Source organism: Berghia stephanieae, chromosome 2 (genome assembly GCF_034508935.2).
Source record: "Berghia stephanieae isolate SIO BIC M18660-M18661 chromosome 2, UCSD_Bste_1.3, whole genome shotgun sequence".
Taxonomy (NCBI): Eukaryota; Metazoa; Mollusca; class Gastropoda; order Nudibranchia; family Aeolidiidae; genus Berghia; species Berghia stephanieae.
This window is the reverse complement of record NC_088361.1, coordinates 90981748-90999395: the sequence shown is the minus strand read 5'-3', so window position 1 is coordinate 90999395 and position 17648 is coordinate 90981748. Positions and strand designations below refer to the sequence as shown.

Genomic DNA, 17648 nt, shown 5'->3' with positions numbered 1-17648 from the left:
TTTTCTGGCCAAATTTTTAAATACGTGCCTTTCCAGAGTACGGTAGTTAACTGGTTAACTGAAGAGCAAATAAAAAGAATAAATATCAATATTATGACAATAATTAATATCGCATTTGATATGTTTTTGTAATTAAATTGAAGCTTACATTCAATTTCACATTATTATCTATTTCTTCGAGCTTCAGCAACATTTACATGACAATACGTAATAAAAGTTTAGTGGCGTAAAACGTAATTTGGCCATATAGGTCCTTGGTTTGAGTCCCTTGACATTATGTCACCGAACTCAGGTGCAGAATGAAGGCTAAAGAAGGGGTTTGAGCCTGAAACGTTCCGTGTTTGGTATTTTGTTGGTTTTAGAAACTGTTTTATTAAATATTCATTTTTGTTTAGAAAGATGATGTCTATTCTTCATTCTTCCTCTCCGTCGCTTTTCATGTCTCTATCATGTCATTAACCCTTTCCTTACCACCTATAGGAAAATCGTCACATTCGTTACGATGCAACCGACAATTTCCTTATTCTGAATTCTCTTGTACACCACAAAACCTAAAGAAATGCTTTGCTTACAGCTATAAATACTTAACACTGTGTTGTAGAGCTCATTTTGCTGCACAACATTCTGTATAGAATGCACTTGTTACTTTTATGTTTCATTAGGAACAGTCTATTTTGTGTCGGGTGGGTGTGACTTTTTCGGTGGAAATTCTAAAAATAGCTGGTAAGGAGAGAGTTAAGGGTATAATGAATAGGTAACTTTCAAAACATAAAAGTCCCATTTTCGTCATTCAAAGAAAACCGCATTTTTTGGTCATTTATTTAGTGACATAAAGAGGAAAATACTTGTCTTTCGTGCCTCATAAAGCAATACCCGAGTGTTTTGAAAAAAAAATCCATATTTTCTCTGGTGATTCTATGGAGTCCAAAAGACAGCTTGAGATTGTTAATTCATTTTCTATCAGGATATGACTGAGGACGTTTTAAAAGTCGCCTACTCCTGTTGTTTACGTATCATAAAAAGACACAGTCAAAAAGTTTTAGCCCTAAAACTCATCATTTAAATATCGATCCATTAAAATGACCCTTATCTAGTCCCATGTTTGAGAGGTTTAAAACAAAAACAAAAACAATGTAGGATTAATTTATTGGACCGTTTAATTTGAAGGACGAGAATTTTTGTTAGGAAAGTTTGTCAAAATGTGTTTTCTCAGAGTATAGTATTACAGTATTACAGTGTGAAGGTGTCCAATTTGTTTTCAAGACCTCGCGTCATTCAAGCTCACACGTCCAGTCTTCGACTTAAAAAGTGTCAAAACATGGTGAGAATGACGTAGCTAACACGCATGTAATAAGACCAAGCATGCGCTCCGTTACGTAGCCATGACAATCTACCGTTTTGAAACACCTAACCAACTCAATATCTGTGACTTTTTATTATTAAGTGAATTCATTATCAACACAAAAATTCAATCCCTTGTTTGGTGGACAAAAAATGATTACAAAGATTTTCAACACAGTGTTGTCGCTCTTTGTTTTAATGTGTTTTTTTTTTGCTTCACACCTTTCATCAAAAACTCTTGTCGAATACAATAAATAGCTACTTCATACCCAACGTCCGGATGATCAAATATAATAGTATTGTTTATTTGTAGCGTGGAGACAATGTAGCTGTAGCAACAACAACAACAAAAATAAAATATAAAAAGAACAGAACATGGCATGTTTAAGAATATTTTACTATCAAACACGACGAAAATGCATTTGCTAAGCATTAAGGCGTGAGCAGTCCTTCAGGGCCACTTGGCCCATGAAGCCGGAGTTTATCCCGGTTTCTATAGTTCAAACGAACAACAACAGCAATTGCTTGCTACCTTTTGGATAAGACGCTAGATTATCGCAGAGTACTTTCCGACAGAACTAACAGACACAACTCCCTTATCACTGCTGGATTGGCAGAGGGGTCAGAAAAAAACAAAAAACAACCTTCACCTGGGATCGACCTCGGTTCCTCTGCGTGTGTAACGAGTGCTCCACCAAGTGAGCTATCGACCACCACCACCCCCCCCCCCCTTTTTTTTTTTTAAAAAGGCATTGAGGGAAGGATAATTAATGTAAGCTGCTGTGTACAGTAATCCGTGTTGTCAACATGCCCCGAGAAGACGTGCTTGACTATCACAATAATGTAGACACAACTAAAACTGATAATACATATGATGATTTATCTATAGATTAACGTCCGCATTTCTTGCTATAGAGTGAATGACGAGATAAAGAAAATAAATATAAAGACGATATGTGACACATATGATATAATATTAAACAAAAATGAATATAAAACTTTTTTTTTTTTTAAAAAGCACAAAATACCAAACACGAAACGTTTCGGGCTCAAAACACTTCTTCAGTCGATAACAAAAGTAATAATACGTCATTTTAAATCCCAAAGTATTTGGCATGTCTAGTCGACAAGTACGATCGCGAGATCAAAGACACTGGCAAGCCGTGCCCGCCTGCCCGTATTTTAACAGACTCGGCAACTCAATGACTTGGGATCGATCTCGTTCCCTCGCGTGTGAAGCGTTCGCTTTACCAACTGAGCAATCGGTGTTGTGTGTTAAGTCAATTTACTCACAACATCCGCCAGCCGAATATAAGATGCCAACATGCAAATCTATTTGCAACCTTAATCGTTTTTAGTCTGATTAATATAATTTAGTGAAAACTAATAATAAAAACGGATGGCTAAAAACAATAGCAAAGAGCTGAGTGACGTCAATACCGTTCTATCTATATATGCTGTGCGCTAGGCTACGAAACTCACACCATTGCCATCCGGAAATTTGACCAACACACAAAACTATGCGTAACCTTGAAGATTTAGACTCTGGTTGATACAGTTTAGTGAGAATTACTCATAAACATGGATGGTAAAAAACAATAATAAATACCTGAGTGACGTCAATTTCGTTCCATCTATAGATAGAATGAAGTTGACGTCACTCAGGTCTTTGTTATTCTTTTTTGCCTCCCGCGTTTCTGAGTAATTCTCACTAAACGGTATTAACCAGACTATACACGTTCAAGGTTACACATAGTTTTGTGTGTTGGTGCGTTATACTTCCGGATGGCAATGTTGTGAGCTTTTTAGCCAAGCGCATACTATCTATTGGGAACCCCTTTCGTATTCTGAAGAAGAACAGAAATTATCACTGAAGGCATCTCGGGATGATCTGAGGAGAAATAATATAAGAAAGGGTCAGTTCTAAAATAAACAAGATTCAGACGATAGGGAATCGAATTGAAGATCTCCTGATTACAGTTCACACGTGCATGGTGTTCCAAATATATCTGAGACCCATCGTCTCAAAACGGTATTGTGGCGGGAAGAATCAGACCCTGAAGAGTGATATTAGTATGTAAACTGATAAGAAATTCGAACTCTAGTCCTTTGCAATGTTGCAATGTTGCATTGTACGTATTCGTTTCCAATTTGCGGGGAAATAAAGGCTATTACAAACAGGCGCTCACATATTTTACTTATTATTAAACGACCAATTTGTGGAAAGTATCATAAATCAGAACGAATCTTTTGAGCCATCAACATTAAAAATCGTACCTAAGGTGTGTAGGTGCGAACAACTGAATATTGCAAAGGGGCGGCCGGCCAGCAGATGGCGATTCGCAACGTCAAATGACTTATCAAATTGCCCGAGTGAGGAGACGGGCATACACGCTGAGCATCTTAAAAAGTTACCTACTTTTTGTTTTAAAAATAAATTACTTATATCTTAATATAATAATGTATGAAGACAATGTAAAAATCGTGAATGTTAGTAAATAATTCAACGATTGCGGTTCAAATTGGCAGATAAAATGTATTTGAATAAAGATTCATATTTCAAAAATTAAATCAAAACTTTAAATGCTAATCACTGTATTTGAATAATTCAAAACATACAAACTATTTCTTTTTTAAAACTCTTTATATGTCTGGTGACATTGTTGACTGGTGTATTGTTACAATTTGTTGGACCCGCAAAATTTGGAAGAAATAAAAGCTGTTACGAACTGGCATTAATTTATTATGATTATTATACGACTGTGTTGTGGAAATAAGAACGGATCGAGACAGGCGTGCACTCATTTGCATATCCGTACACATCGGTCGAGACGACCTTTTCAGCAATCACCTTTGATCTGTCCGGCGGGAGGGGGTGAAGTGATGGCACATCCGAAGGTCAAGATATAATTTTTGGACTCATGATTAGGCCTTTGTAGATATTTTTAAAATAATCATTGCGAATCAGTGGACAATAATTAATTAGAGTGATACATGTCTTCCTATTCTTAATATCCCCAAATGATCTCCAAACTAACAACCCACGCCCTCCCATCATCTCCCCTATCCCCCACCCCTCTTTCTTCCCCTCTCCCTATCTGAACAATCCCACCTAATGTAACAGCTCCCTCCTCCCTCTCTCAGATCTACTCCCCAGTAAAGAAGTTCAACCAACTGAAGAGACGTATCGAGTGTCAAAACGTCCGTATGGGAAAAAGGTGAGTTGATATTTACTCACTGAAAAAATGGATATATATATATATATATATATATATATATATATATATATATATATATATATATATACATACAAAGGACATTATTAAGGATTACGCCGACTAAGGACGTGTAAAGAGACACAGTAACGAACGTCTCGGCCACAAAAAATGTGAGTGACAATTTGTATTCTATATATATATATATATATATATATATATATTATATTTATTTATTTATATGTATATATAACTCTGTAAGATATTGATTTTCAACAGTCTCTCTAGTTTGGATAAAGATCGAAAATGAAAACTGATGTAAAGCTACTTACAATAAAACATAAAAATCATTTTAAAATGACCAAAACGAAAAAAAAATACGTGAACAGAATATCAGCTTAGGCCAGACTTTTTCAATCTTTGTGGAGCTATTATGTTATACTGTAAGCGATATACTACTGTCCAAAATAATTCCATAGTTTTTCTAATTAACTTTAGATTACTGTTTGTATCGAAAATAAATTACAATACGGGCATCTGGGACTGCAGCATTTAAAAACAAACATAGAAAGAACAACAATCTGATTTAAATTCCAATCAACAGTTTTATCCTCATTATCGTAAATCGTGCAAAACAGTTTATATCAATCAAATGATAAAATCGATTTTAAACGATATTTTTGTTGTTTTTAACGAGAAATCAGCAAAGCCGTTGTCGGAAAATATAAATAATTTTGACACATCGATTTATTTAGAGTTTGACATTATATCGATACTAAAAAATAAAGACAACTACGAAAGGGCATTCAAGCTGAAGAAATATATATGGATATTTTGACGTCGTTATGTTTAAATACAATAACAACAACAAAAAACAAACAAAAAACACGACGGTAGCCTCATGCATTATATATAAATAGCAGATAGTCTAGCTAATGAGTGTCTTTTATTACGCTTTTAAATATTTAACTCGCTTTATCAAAATCTTGATTTGATACCAGTTTTAACGAGCATCAACACAGGGCTTTATATAAAGAATCTAAGAAAAAAAAACATTACAAAAGACATAGATTAGAATATATTTTGTTTCATACTACAAGCTTTTAAAAAATAGTGTAGGTGAAAAATGAAACCAGACATTAGTTGTCATCACTGGTGACATTCGTCCTCACTTTGGGGACAAAACCTTCCGCAAAATAGTTCAATCCAATTTCCACCAAAATGACAAATAAAAAACTTGAGCATCTATATGGAGCAATATAGAGCGCTTTACAGCTTTACAGTGGTCCCCATGCAACAACAAGAATTGATATTATGTAGGACACTATTTTTCCGACAGAGAAAACGTTGTTAAGGGCCAGGTATCATTTTACACCGCGTGGTGAGAGAATTTGAGTACAAAACCTAAACGTTCCGGTCCGAAGACGAGTACCATACCACCAGACCACAAAGCCACAGACTAATAAAAAACATTTTAAAACATAATATGAGGAGGAGAAAAATCAAAACTTCATTTGAAAAAGTTCACACATCATCAAAAACGACAAGTGAATACAAGCAGAAACGTAATCAAGAAAAATAAAAATTGAGGCTGTGGGTCAAGACGTTAGATCTTAGTTTTGTCACTTTCAGGACGTTTATTTAATGTCCTCAATTAGAAAAATAAACATTACCTAAGTTTCATAAATAATTTCTATGTAAATTCGATTCGAGCACCCAAGTTAAATAAGCAGAATAAGGTTTTCAGGTCATAGTCCACAAATAAGTATCTAAATGACACAATTTTGAAGTGTTTGGCTATTTCATGAAAATGTGTCCTAGACTTAAAAGTGACTGGGGAAAAAAAAGAACCCATGTACTGAAATGACCAGGGGTAGCTCGAAAATGTAGACCAATTGAACCGAGATCTTGAGATTCCCGGTAACGTTACAAAATTGACTTGGTTATTTCCCCTTCCTGACAGATTAAATTCACACCATGAATCCTCGAAAAAGACGTGTGCGAGTTGCTAGGTTTGGAGCGGACGCTTGAATAATCGTTTGTGTTTGGAGCTCTGTGTTGGCAAGCCGTACGAATAATCGACTGGTTGCGACTCCAATATTTATATAACAATTTACTATCTACTGCTAAACTGCTCAACAGCGCTTTAAAAAAACATACACAAACACATTCATATATTCTACCCCTTTCTCTCTTTCTCTCTATCACTCTCTCTTTGGCTCTCTCTCTCTCTCTCTCTCACACACACACACACACACACACATACACACTCACACACATACACACACATACATACGTAATATAACTTTATCATTATTCATATAGTGTAAAGATAGCTCTGTTTTGAATAGTTTCTCAACATCGACATATTCATCACAAGAGTGAGTCATATGTCAGAGAATTTCAGAGCATGCAATGTTTGTAGAAGCTTCAAAACAAACGTTCTAGTAGTTATTTAGATTTGGTTCTGAATAAAATAGGCACTGCCCTCTTCTTATAGAGCAGTAAAGTTAGGTGCCCCAAACGTAAACAATAACAAGTTGCTAGTGATTTCCGTTAGGGACCGGAATAATTTACGCACAATATAGGTCTCCCAATTTTGTAGTTTGCGTTGTAGGCAATACACTTTCAGTATTGAAAATATGTTTACATAAAATCTAACAGTTGCAGAAATAATAATATAAGGCTAAATTATTATGAAAATCAGGCTCCGAATAATTCTCGTTTTGTTCACACCAGCGCAATAATTTGCTCTGGTCTAAAAATAGATAGACTGTAACTTTTGATAAATTTTAGAAAATTTTACCTTTTGTTCCATAAAATATCCATATCTAGACATTATTTGATGCATGATCGAGTATTTAGGAATATGTGTTTCTTTTGCCACCTAACAGCCAAATTTTAAAGGTTATTTTTTTCTATTATTTACATTGGAACGTGAGCTGTCAAGACAGGAACATGTGGTTTGCCACGTGCTTCTCGACCTTTGTTTACGTTTGGGGCACCTAACTTTACTGCTCTATCGACAAGAACTGTAAATATTGTATTCGATATCGTTCATTCTTTAAATAAAATACAAAGTATCGTTTGAAACTGATATGATTATTCCTATTACTCAATACTTCACGACAGTAGGTAGAGTAAATTTAAATATAAAATCTTGCATTCGGGTGTTGCATTTTTCTGGTTATTTCCTCACTGGCACTTCATGCACGTTTATGCAATTTCACGTATCGTCTAATTGACGGGGTATCGTTCGCGTGTTTGCTTGCCAAAATTATTCGCCATTTCATTCACGTTCGCAAGCATGCAGTGGCATCACGCTTACAGCGAGTTGGCGTTCGGGCATAGTTTGCAAACTGTAAATGAATACCACCAGTCTTCAGTGAGGTCATTCGACAAATGGTGTAAGGGATAGATAACACAGAAAGAGAAAATCAATGAGGATTGGAATAGAAAGCTTGTATGGATGAGTTAAGCATCAATTTATTGTGCCTCTGAGTGTGAAACCATCACTGAGCGAGGAGAGAGAGAGAGAAAGAGAGAGAGAGAGAGAGAGAGAGAGAGAGAGAGAGAGAGAGAGAGAGAGAGAGAGAGAGAGAGAGAGGATATATTATATAACGAGGAAGAAGAAGAAGAAGAAGAAGAAGAAGAAGAAGAAGAAGAAGAAGAAGAAGAAGAAGAAGAAGAAGAAGAAGAAGAAGAAGAAGAAAAAGAAGAAGAAGAAGAAGAGAAGAAGAAGAAGAAGAAGAAGAAGAAGAAGAAGAAGAAGAAGAAGAAGAAGAAGAAGAAGAAGAAGAAGAAGAAGAAGAAGAAGAAGAGGAAGAAGAAGAAGTTGATGACCATGATGATGGTGATGGTGATGATGATGATGATGATGATGATGATGATGATGATGATGACGATGATGGTGGTGGTGGTGACAGATTAGATTGAAAAGAAGAGGAGAAAAAGGAGGTGAAGAGGAGGACGAAGAATCTTGGAAGAAGGACCAATTCGATTGGGTTAAGTCGGATAGAAGAACCTGGGAAGTCTTGAGCTAAAAAACTACAGCGACAAAAATCAACGGAACAAAAAACATTAATAATGAGGTTAAAGCAAAAATTGCTAGCCTGGAAAATTTTATTTTTAAAAACACAATTATTCTCCTTGCAGAGCAGACTGACGTCACGAGTTAAAATGAAAAGAAAACAATAGAGTAGTCCGGAAAAGAATGAAAGTTTCTAATTCTTTACATCAGAGGTACCGCGACACATTTGTAGAGGAAGGCAACATTACCACGCCCTTTGACCTGATTTGGACAGTCTGAAGAGTCGTTAAAAATCATGGGATTCGTGACACACCCGCTTGGACACGAATAGCCGGTTGTTTACTAAAAATAGAAAGAATGAAGTTGACATCACACTGCTCCTTCGAACTGTTTTGAGAACCATTTAGGTGATAGCTCTTACTAGAACTAGTTTCTCTCATCATACTATAAACGTATAACATTACTCATTGTTTTGTACTAATGTTTGTTTACTTTAGCAATCATTGTCATTTTCTGTTGAAAATTGACATTTCGGACTGTCCGAATCATTTTGGGTATAAAAGGCAAGGGGCGTGATGTTCCCGTCCGCTATAAGTTTATTCTTGTGCTGTGATCGCTAAACTGCGGGTAATATACTCACTGTTCTATCCGTTTGATTAATTATACCAACTTACACAATTCTTTACATTTCATTAAACGTGTGTGGTCGTATTGAAAGAATATTATAGTTCCCAACAGGCGGTCTAAAAGCGACAAAAAGGGCAGATTGAAGAAATTTCATTTATGCTATTGTTTGTAAACACCATCTATATCAGTCCGAACGAGCTTGAGGGTGTGTCACCAATCCCATGAAGTCCCAGGATTGAGAACGTTTGGCATGGTGTGGGTACTTTTAATCAATCGATATTTGAAGCACAAGTTATTTTGGCCAAATTTTTAACTTGTGTTTATTTGTTTATTTGTTTTCTGCAGTGTAGGACAGCACTGTTCTGAAAAAAGCATATCATAAACTTTACTTGAATTTCAAATTGTTGACTTATTGTTTCTGGTGTTTTTGATGTCCTTTTTGTACTTTAGTCTGATAGTGCTGTTGTCGAATCTAACCAGTTTGGGTCGACTCAAAATTGATGAGCAAACGTGGTTTTGGTGGAGGTTGTGATATTCGAGAACCAGTCTGTCTCTCATGGCATAGAACACCTTAAATGCAAGAATGGACGACCCTCGGCAGGAAATCGAGTCTCGCCGAAGAAACAATTTTCAGCAATCATATCTACGTGACCATGAAACCCTTTCGAAGGCACTGGTTACAAAAAAATATTGTTACCCAGACTGAGGATTTTGTTTGAGATGGCACTAAATTGTGAGGCGATGTGGTCGTGTGGTATGACACTCACTTTAGGATCGGAAAGTCCTGGGTTCGAGCCTCTTTTGAAAAGGCTCTTTACTCACATTATCTCACCGTACTCAGGTGTAAAACCGTTAACAGCGTTGTCTCTGTCCGAAAAAAAGGTATTATCGCCTAACAGGCGTCACATCCCGTCCTACATGTTAGTGTTGCTGTTGGCCAGTAAAGCGCCTTGATCACCTTTAGTGAATATTTCTCTACATAAAAGCTCAAGTAATTTTGTTTTAAATTATGGTCGTTTTCTTAACGCTTCGGAACAACTGTTAAGATATAGGTAACTCACAGCCTTTATAAAGTATTTTGTCGGGGTGAGGGGTGATTTAAATGTTGAAAATTTGGGCTATAGCCAGTGGGAGAGGAAAGAAGTGGAAGAAAAGAGGAGGTTGGGAAAGAGGAGAAGAAAAAGGCTAGAAACTTTATATAGCACAGTATCTACTAAACGTGCTCAAAGCGCTTTACAAGGGGTCCCTAGCTAACTGCCCCACTTACCATGTAGGACGAGACATGACGCTTGTTGGGCGATATTACAACTTTTACTTACAGAGACAATGCTGTTGACGGCCAGGTACTGATTTTACACATGAGTACGATGAGAGAATGTGAGTAAAGAGCCTTTCCAAGGAGTCAACTATGCGCCCCTCAGAGCGGGTCAAAACCCTGGAGCTTTCGATCTGAAGGCGAGTCATATCACTTGATCACAAAACCATAAACTGAAGAAGACGAGTAATGCGCCGAAGAGAGGAGGTGGGGAAATCGGAGAAGAAGAGGAGAGGAGAGGGGGCGAGAGAGAGAGACGATAATGAATGGAGATTTTTTAAAAGCCAACAGTTAGAACAACATGTCGCCTCAGGAAAATGTCAATCAACAAAAACAGATGACAGGCGGTAAATGAAATATTGATACACCCAGATGGTTCGAATGGTATTAACTCTCCACGACATGTTTTCCATGTAGCACCAGACAATCTAATTATGGGCCCTATGATTTATCGGAAAAGCTTCAGCTACAAACACTCGTAGCCATGGCAACAACGCTTTGTCGTAGATCATCTTTCCTTCTCCTCATTACCTTTCATCTTTGGTTTTAATTTCCTGACGCAAATACGAGGGTATTTTTAAAAGGAAATCAAACATCTTGAGAATGTAAAGCTAGATAGTAGATAATACGAGTTGAACTTTTGGAATTTCGATCAAGGTCCCAATGCTTTTGACTAATTCAGAGGATATAACCACAGATGTCCACTTTTTGAAATTGTTGTTACTGCCCCATTGAGTGATGTCAGGGGGCAAACCTTTTCCTCTGTAAATAGATCAGCAAAAAAAATATTTAAAAAACAACCATTAAAGAGTTCTGGTTGTAGTTTTTCTTCCGCTGCTTTATTTATGGAGGGAAACTTTATACCCCTGGCATCACTCAAAGTGGACAGTCACAAAAATGTCAAAAGTGGACATCTGTGGCTTTTCCCCTGTACTTTTCAGTTGGAGCACGCAATAGGCTTCAATGGTCGTGACGTCACTTCCCTCGTAATCACGCATAGTAACTTAGTAACTGGTTCTAAACTTTCGGAACAATGGCGGACGCCCATTTGAAATACTACTCCGACGAGCATAAAAATATATCCGGAGGAGAAAAACATTTTAAATCTGATCATGTTTTGACTTTTATACATTCTGATAACAAATGATAAATTATGTGATAAAGTTCTAGCCAGCATGAAGAATAAAAGTACCGATTTTATTTGTTTGGAACCAAGCTGCTGGTTGCGGGGAGGACGTGACATCAGACTATTGAATCCTATTGGGAACGAGGCCGAACCTTCAAACAGAGGAGTTCAAGAATACCTTTTAGTATAGCCCTCCATTGTCATCACTGGTGTCGTTTCTATTCAATATCAGTTTTATTTGAAATCTTTCATACTATGATTTGTTCTCGTTGATCATCCTCTTGTACAAATCCATGATACTTACCCTTTTAGTGAGCTGTGTATCCATCATAAAATAATGCACGTGCTTTTCAGCTCGACTCAACTCCAACTTCCTGGCTATAACAGCCACGACTAAGGCAGTGCAACCCGCTCCCTGGAGAGAGAGAGAGAGAGAGAAAAAAGAATTAATGGAAATAGCGTCATTACATTCAGAATAGAATTTGAGTAGAACAGACACTTTTGCTAATTTTAGAGATGTTTAGCAGATCGTGCGTATCACGCATCACGTATCACGTAACTTCGATCTATCACATGATCATATTCATTATACGTAAAAAAAAAATAAAGTGCCGCTATGCGATTTTTGATTGGATGTCACAATGTAAACATTTCCGTGAGTAATGCAAATATTTTATAGGCGCACTATTTTTTATGTATACTGGGAATGACCACGAGACAGATGCGCGATACGTGAAGCGTGATGCATGGTACATGTGATCTGCTAAAACGTTTTATAATGAAAATAATAATAATAATAATAATAATAATAATAATAATAATAATAATAACAATAATAATAATATAATAATAATAATAATAATAATAATAATAATAATAATAATAATAACAATAATAATAATGATGATGATGATGATAATAATAATAATAATAATAATAATAATAGTAATAATAATAATATTAATAATAATAATAATATAATAATAATAATAATAATAATAATAATAATAATAATAATAATAATAATAATAATAATAATGATAATGATAATAATAATAATAATAATAATAATAATAATAATAATAATAATAATAATATGTTACTACTTATGTAATCACAACTCAAACAACATTATTTTATCAATGGAATTATAAAGAAGAACAAGGAACAACTCACAAAAATTAGTATTTGGTGAAAAGAAATGTCTTTAGACGTTTCATTAAGACACCAATACTATCAGATATTCTAACGGACTGCGGAAGGGAATTCCAAAGTGTGGGGCCAGTTTAGAAAAGGATCCATCACCAAAACTCTTAAGATTTGTTAACGTTCCTACAACTAACCATTTTGAGTTATGCGATCTCAAATTACGCTTATAACGAAAGAGATTGAGAATTCAGATAAATACCAGGAGTCTATAGAGAATAAAAATGTTCACGGTGATGGGGAGTGTCACACCCCAGACCGGTTCTATTGATAAGGCATGCTTCGCCTGGCCGCTTGAGTTACGTCTGCAGTTGACGCCATCACCAGTCCTACATTTTAAAGTGTTTTCAAGCACAATATGTTATATAGATAGAATGCGCTTGGCCAAGGAGTTCACAACATTGCCATCCGGAAATATAACGGACCAACACACAAACTCTGTGTAACCATGAACTTTTATAGTCTGGTTAATACAGTTTAGTGAGAACAACTCACAAACGCGGATGGCAAAAACAATAACAAAGACCTGAGTGACGTCATCTGCATACTATCTATATCTAAAGTTCCTTTCACGAATACGCGATGATTACCTGCAAATGTGACAAATCATCCAAAAGCGGTATTATATTGTGTGGGTTAAATGTTAAGATTGTTTTTTCATTCCTCAAAACATGAGCCTGTGGTTAAGTTGATGTTTGTTTTGTACTAATGAAAACGAATACAATGATTGTTAAACTGTCAAAAACTAAAGTTTAACATTTCTGGTCATTTGAAATTTAATACTATTACTTTAGAGCCATAAGGCGCATGGAGCCGGAGTTTATACCAATTTCTATAGTATTACACGTACAGTAGTAATTTCTCGCCGCCCTAAGATTTTAATATTCATTGATAACATCTGAGCATCTTTAAAAAAAGATTGTAAAGGAAAGTTATACTGTAAAGTTAAGTAAACCACCTATTTATTGATTACTTTACAAATGCACTTTAATCTGTCCTTCTAATCACGTGATCAAGTCATTGACCTTTCAACTTAAACCTAAAACAACCAATCATGTGACTTTATTCGGTTAATGGAGACACCCGCTCGCTACCAGCAGACACAAATACAATCGACTGGCGTTTTAAACTGAAAGTACAATAGTTTCTATGGTGACGTAATGGCGAAATCAGAGTCTCCCCGGACATACTTTAATGTGTAACAAGAACCAGTTCTTCGTCGCGTTGTATTTCGTCTAGCCAGCATGATTTTATCTCTTAAAATGTTTTTTTTTGTTCAAATAATAAAATAATGTTCGAATGTCCCAATGTTATTATGTGAACTGACTTTACCATCCCGCCACCAAACGGCATAGAAGAAACGAAGTTGATTGAAGTCATTCAACTCCTTGTTATTGTTTTGAGACATCAAGTTCAGTGATTAATTTTACGCTTTCAGTGGTGAAAAATCACTAATCAAATTAATTTACCAAGTACACCCCCCCATCACTTAAAAAAAACAAATCCAGTTCAATTACCAAATCCCCCCCCCCCCCACCAAAACACATCCGTTCTCCGCCATTCCTCAATAATATATCAACACCGTAACGCTATTTCTTCTCATTCACATATCACCGAAACCGATGCGCCCTAATGATATATGTAGTACATGGTAAAATGGATGGCAAACGAGGAAGAGGAAGACCAAGGTCCAGTTATATTTTTAAAATGTCCTAGAATGGACAGATATGAATGGAAGAGAGCTGTATGATACCGTAAGCAGACGGGAGGAATGGGCAGACATTTTCATCGCAGAGTGCGGGCAGCCAATGTCAATATGGACGACGTTGAATAGTAAGTAAGAAATATATAAAATAATTAATTCAAAAATAACTCAATGCTCGAGTGATTTATGCACTTACTCCCACACACATACACACATACACACACTCAACCACACACTTACACATAAATTCACATACATTCATATACAGTAACAGCAAAGTTGATAGCTGGGGCTGCTTTTGTTCTGGCATACAGTGCTTATCGGATGATGTAGCACCAAAGACTAATCTCTCATACCTTGTAAAGCGAATTAGATAAATAACCACTGAAAAATAAATTGTAAATTTCTTGCAATCTTCATGGAGATCTATTTGTGACTATTCTTCGCAAGACAATAATAATTCGGACAAATGCAAATGCCAAAATGCGATAATTAATATAAAAGTAAAAAGTCTATATTTCTATCTATATCTATCTATCTATCATCTATATATCTATCTACTTATACATGCATATTATATATATATATATATATATATATATATATATATATATACATATATACATATCGTTATATCTATCTATTCATCGATATAATATATCGGTATATCTTCCATTTACCTGCACATGTATCAATCAACCTAAATCTAATTGTCTAATTCGACGAGTATCTGTTTACGTTCGTTGATCGCATTCAGTATAACTCCAAGAACAGGTATTGACAGCGTTTACACATGTCAATACATATTTATTACTACACACCCTCGAGATCAAATATCATGAGTCCATACCGAAACTGTACTAAAAAACACATTATGGAAGCCAAAAAACATTTCATTTTTATTTTAATTTTGCTATCTAATCTTGTTTAAAGACCATCCCATGATAAATAAATCTGCACCAAACAAATCACTAATAAAAAAAAACAATTTAAACAAAATTACCACGATAAACAAAATCTGCACCAAACAAACCAAGGGGTAACAAATACATCTAGCCCTCTATTCAATTTTGTATCATCCTTAAACGGTATACAGTCAGGGTGTACCAGTTGCTACCATTAATTTTATTGTTCAATTATTAAACATGTGAAAGTTTTTTGGGTTTTTTGTTGTTGTCAATTTTAAGAATTTGCGATAGACCAGAGTCCTATCCAAAGGGTATCAAGCAATTGATATTGTCCGATTCACTCCATAGATTATATCGGATAGACTCTGACTCCATTGGCCTAATGGCTCTGCACGTAAAAACGTTACCCAAATCTCATTTTGGAAACTGTAAATTCAATTTGGGATCTGAGGTTCGATTCTCAGTCGAGGAAGACTGAGGTTCGGGAATTATTATTTTTTCTTGTATTTTTTTTTCTTTCTTTGTCTGGCACTGTTTGATACCCACTCTTTCAAATCTTTATCTAAGACCATTTTGAGACGGCAGGTCACATATTATCAGTTCTGAAATATTCACCAGTAGCTACCACAACATGTATAGAAAATAAAACGAAAACGAATCCTATCATTGAGTTGGCAAAACGTCAAACACACGATTTCTATTGACGTGAAATATTTAATCCTTTAACCCGTTACCTGCCGAGCTCTGGAAAGACATGAGATTAAAAATTTGGTCAGGAAACTCGTCCTTCAAAGATCTATCGAGGTCCCAGGTTTGAGTGGAGTTTTTTTTTCCAAGATGAGGGTCATTTTAATCCATCGATATTTGAAGGATGAATTTTCTGGTCAAATTTTTAAATACAACATCTACCCAGAGTGAGTCAATTAACTGTATCAAGGTGGAGTTGGTTCATACTCTACTTCACATGAAATCTCAGTGTTTTCACAACCCTGGGAAGTAAACATGAGTTGTTGTATAGAGAAATATATATTTAGAAATAACGCTGTAACCACATAACAATTTAAGAGATAACAACAAAGAATGAAGTGAGTAGAAAAGTGCCAGAAGACAATAGAGAATTAAAAAAAAAAAAAAAACTTTGCGGCGATGGGGGCTCGAACCCACGACTTTGCTAATACGACTACTCCGCCTGTCCTGGGAGAGGGTAGCGCTACTGTCAGAGCTATCCACCACTCAAAAAAAAAAAACAAAACAACAACAACAACAAAAAAACAGTGGTATTAAACTCTGTGTCTATTTTGAACCGCGCTCTCCCGACTTCTTGAGGCCATAGGTTCAACACACAAACGCCGCGAAGTTTGTAGGAGAGCAGGTACTAGTGTGACATAAAGATCTGAAAAGATTTGTGTGAAACAATGCCGAAGCAGAACGAAAAATACAAAAAAATCTTTAAAATCACTAGAATCAGCCTACATTGACTGGGGACAAAACTTCAGATCATCTGATTACCGGTCAGACATGTAATCGGTTATCTGGTGGTCTGAGGTTCGATTCTAAACCGAGGCAGATGATTGTTTGGGATCGTTTATTCTTGTTTTTTTTTCTTTCAATATGCTTTGTCTAGCACTGTTTCTCCGTGCAATGAGAAAAAGTATGAGCGGGCTGCCTTTTTCCTCGAACTAAATTTTGTGCCGCAATTTATTACTTGTTTTTGTTATTGGCTGAAAAGGATTTTTGAGATGGAAACGTTCGGTGCTATTTTACTCATTTTTGTTCTACCTGGAATCATAGAACGTAAATCCAAGCTCACTTTTAAAGGGTTAAAGATGGGGAAAGAGATAAAACCGTTTAACCAGTTAACTGTCGTACTCTGGAAAAAACTTGTATTTAAACATTTTGGCCATAAAACTCGTCTTTCGAATATCGATCAATTTATATGACCCTCATCCTGGCAAAGACTCTCAAACATGGGACTATGCGAAGTCCCAGGTTTGAGAGTTGCTGCTAAGATGGAGGTCACTTTAATCGATCTATATTTGAAGAACGAATTTTCTGGACAAATTTTTAAATACGATATATTTTTCAGAGTACCGCGGATAACTTGTTAATATGACATAACATGCCGACACCTGTTGAAAGGCAATTTCGAAATGTTTAGTAAACATATTCTGTTTT

The 17648-nt window shown here is 35.8% G+C and overlaps 1 protein-coding gene across 3 annotated transcripts in view; it reads right to left on the bottom strand.

The window, feature by feature from the left end:
- Nucleotides 1-17648, bottom strand: part of LOC144965823 (uncharacterized) — a 390278-nt gene that overhangs the window by 34480 nt on the left and 338150 nt on the right. For all 3 annotated transcript variants that reach the window (XM_078901578.1, XM_078901579.1, XM_078901577.1), the window contains one exon: nt 11959-12069. In XM_078901578.1, the coding sequence (XP_078757704.1) occupies nt 11959-12069 (111 nt within the window). The remainder of the gene's footprint in view (nt 1-11958; nt 12070-17648) is intronic.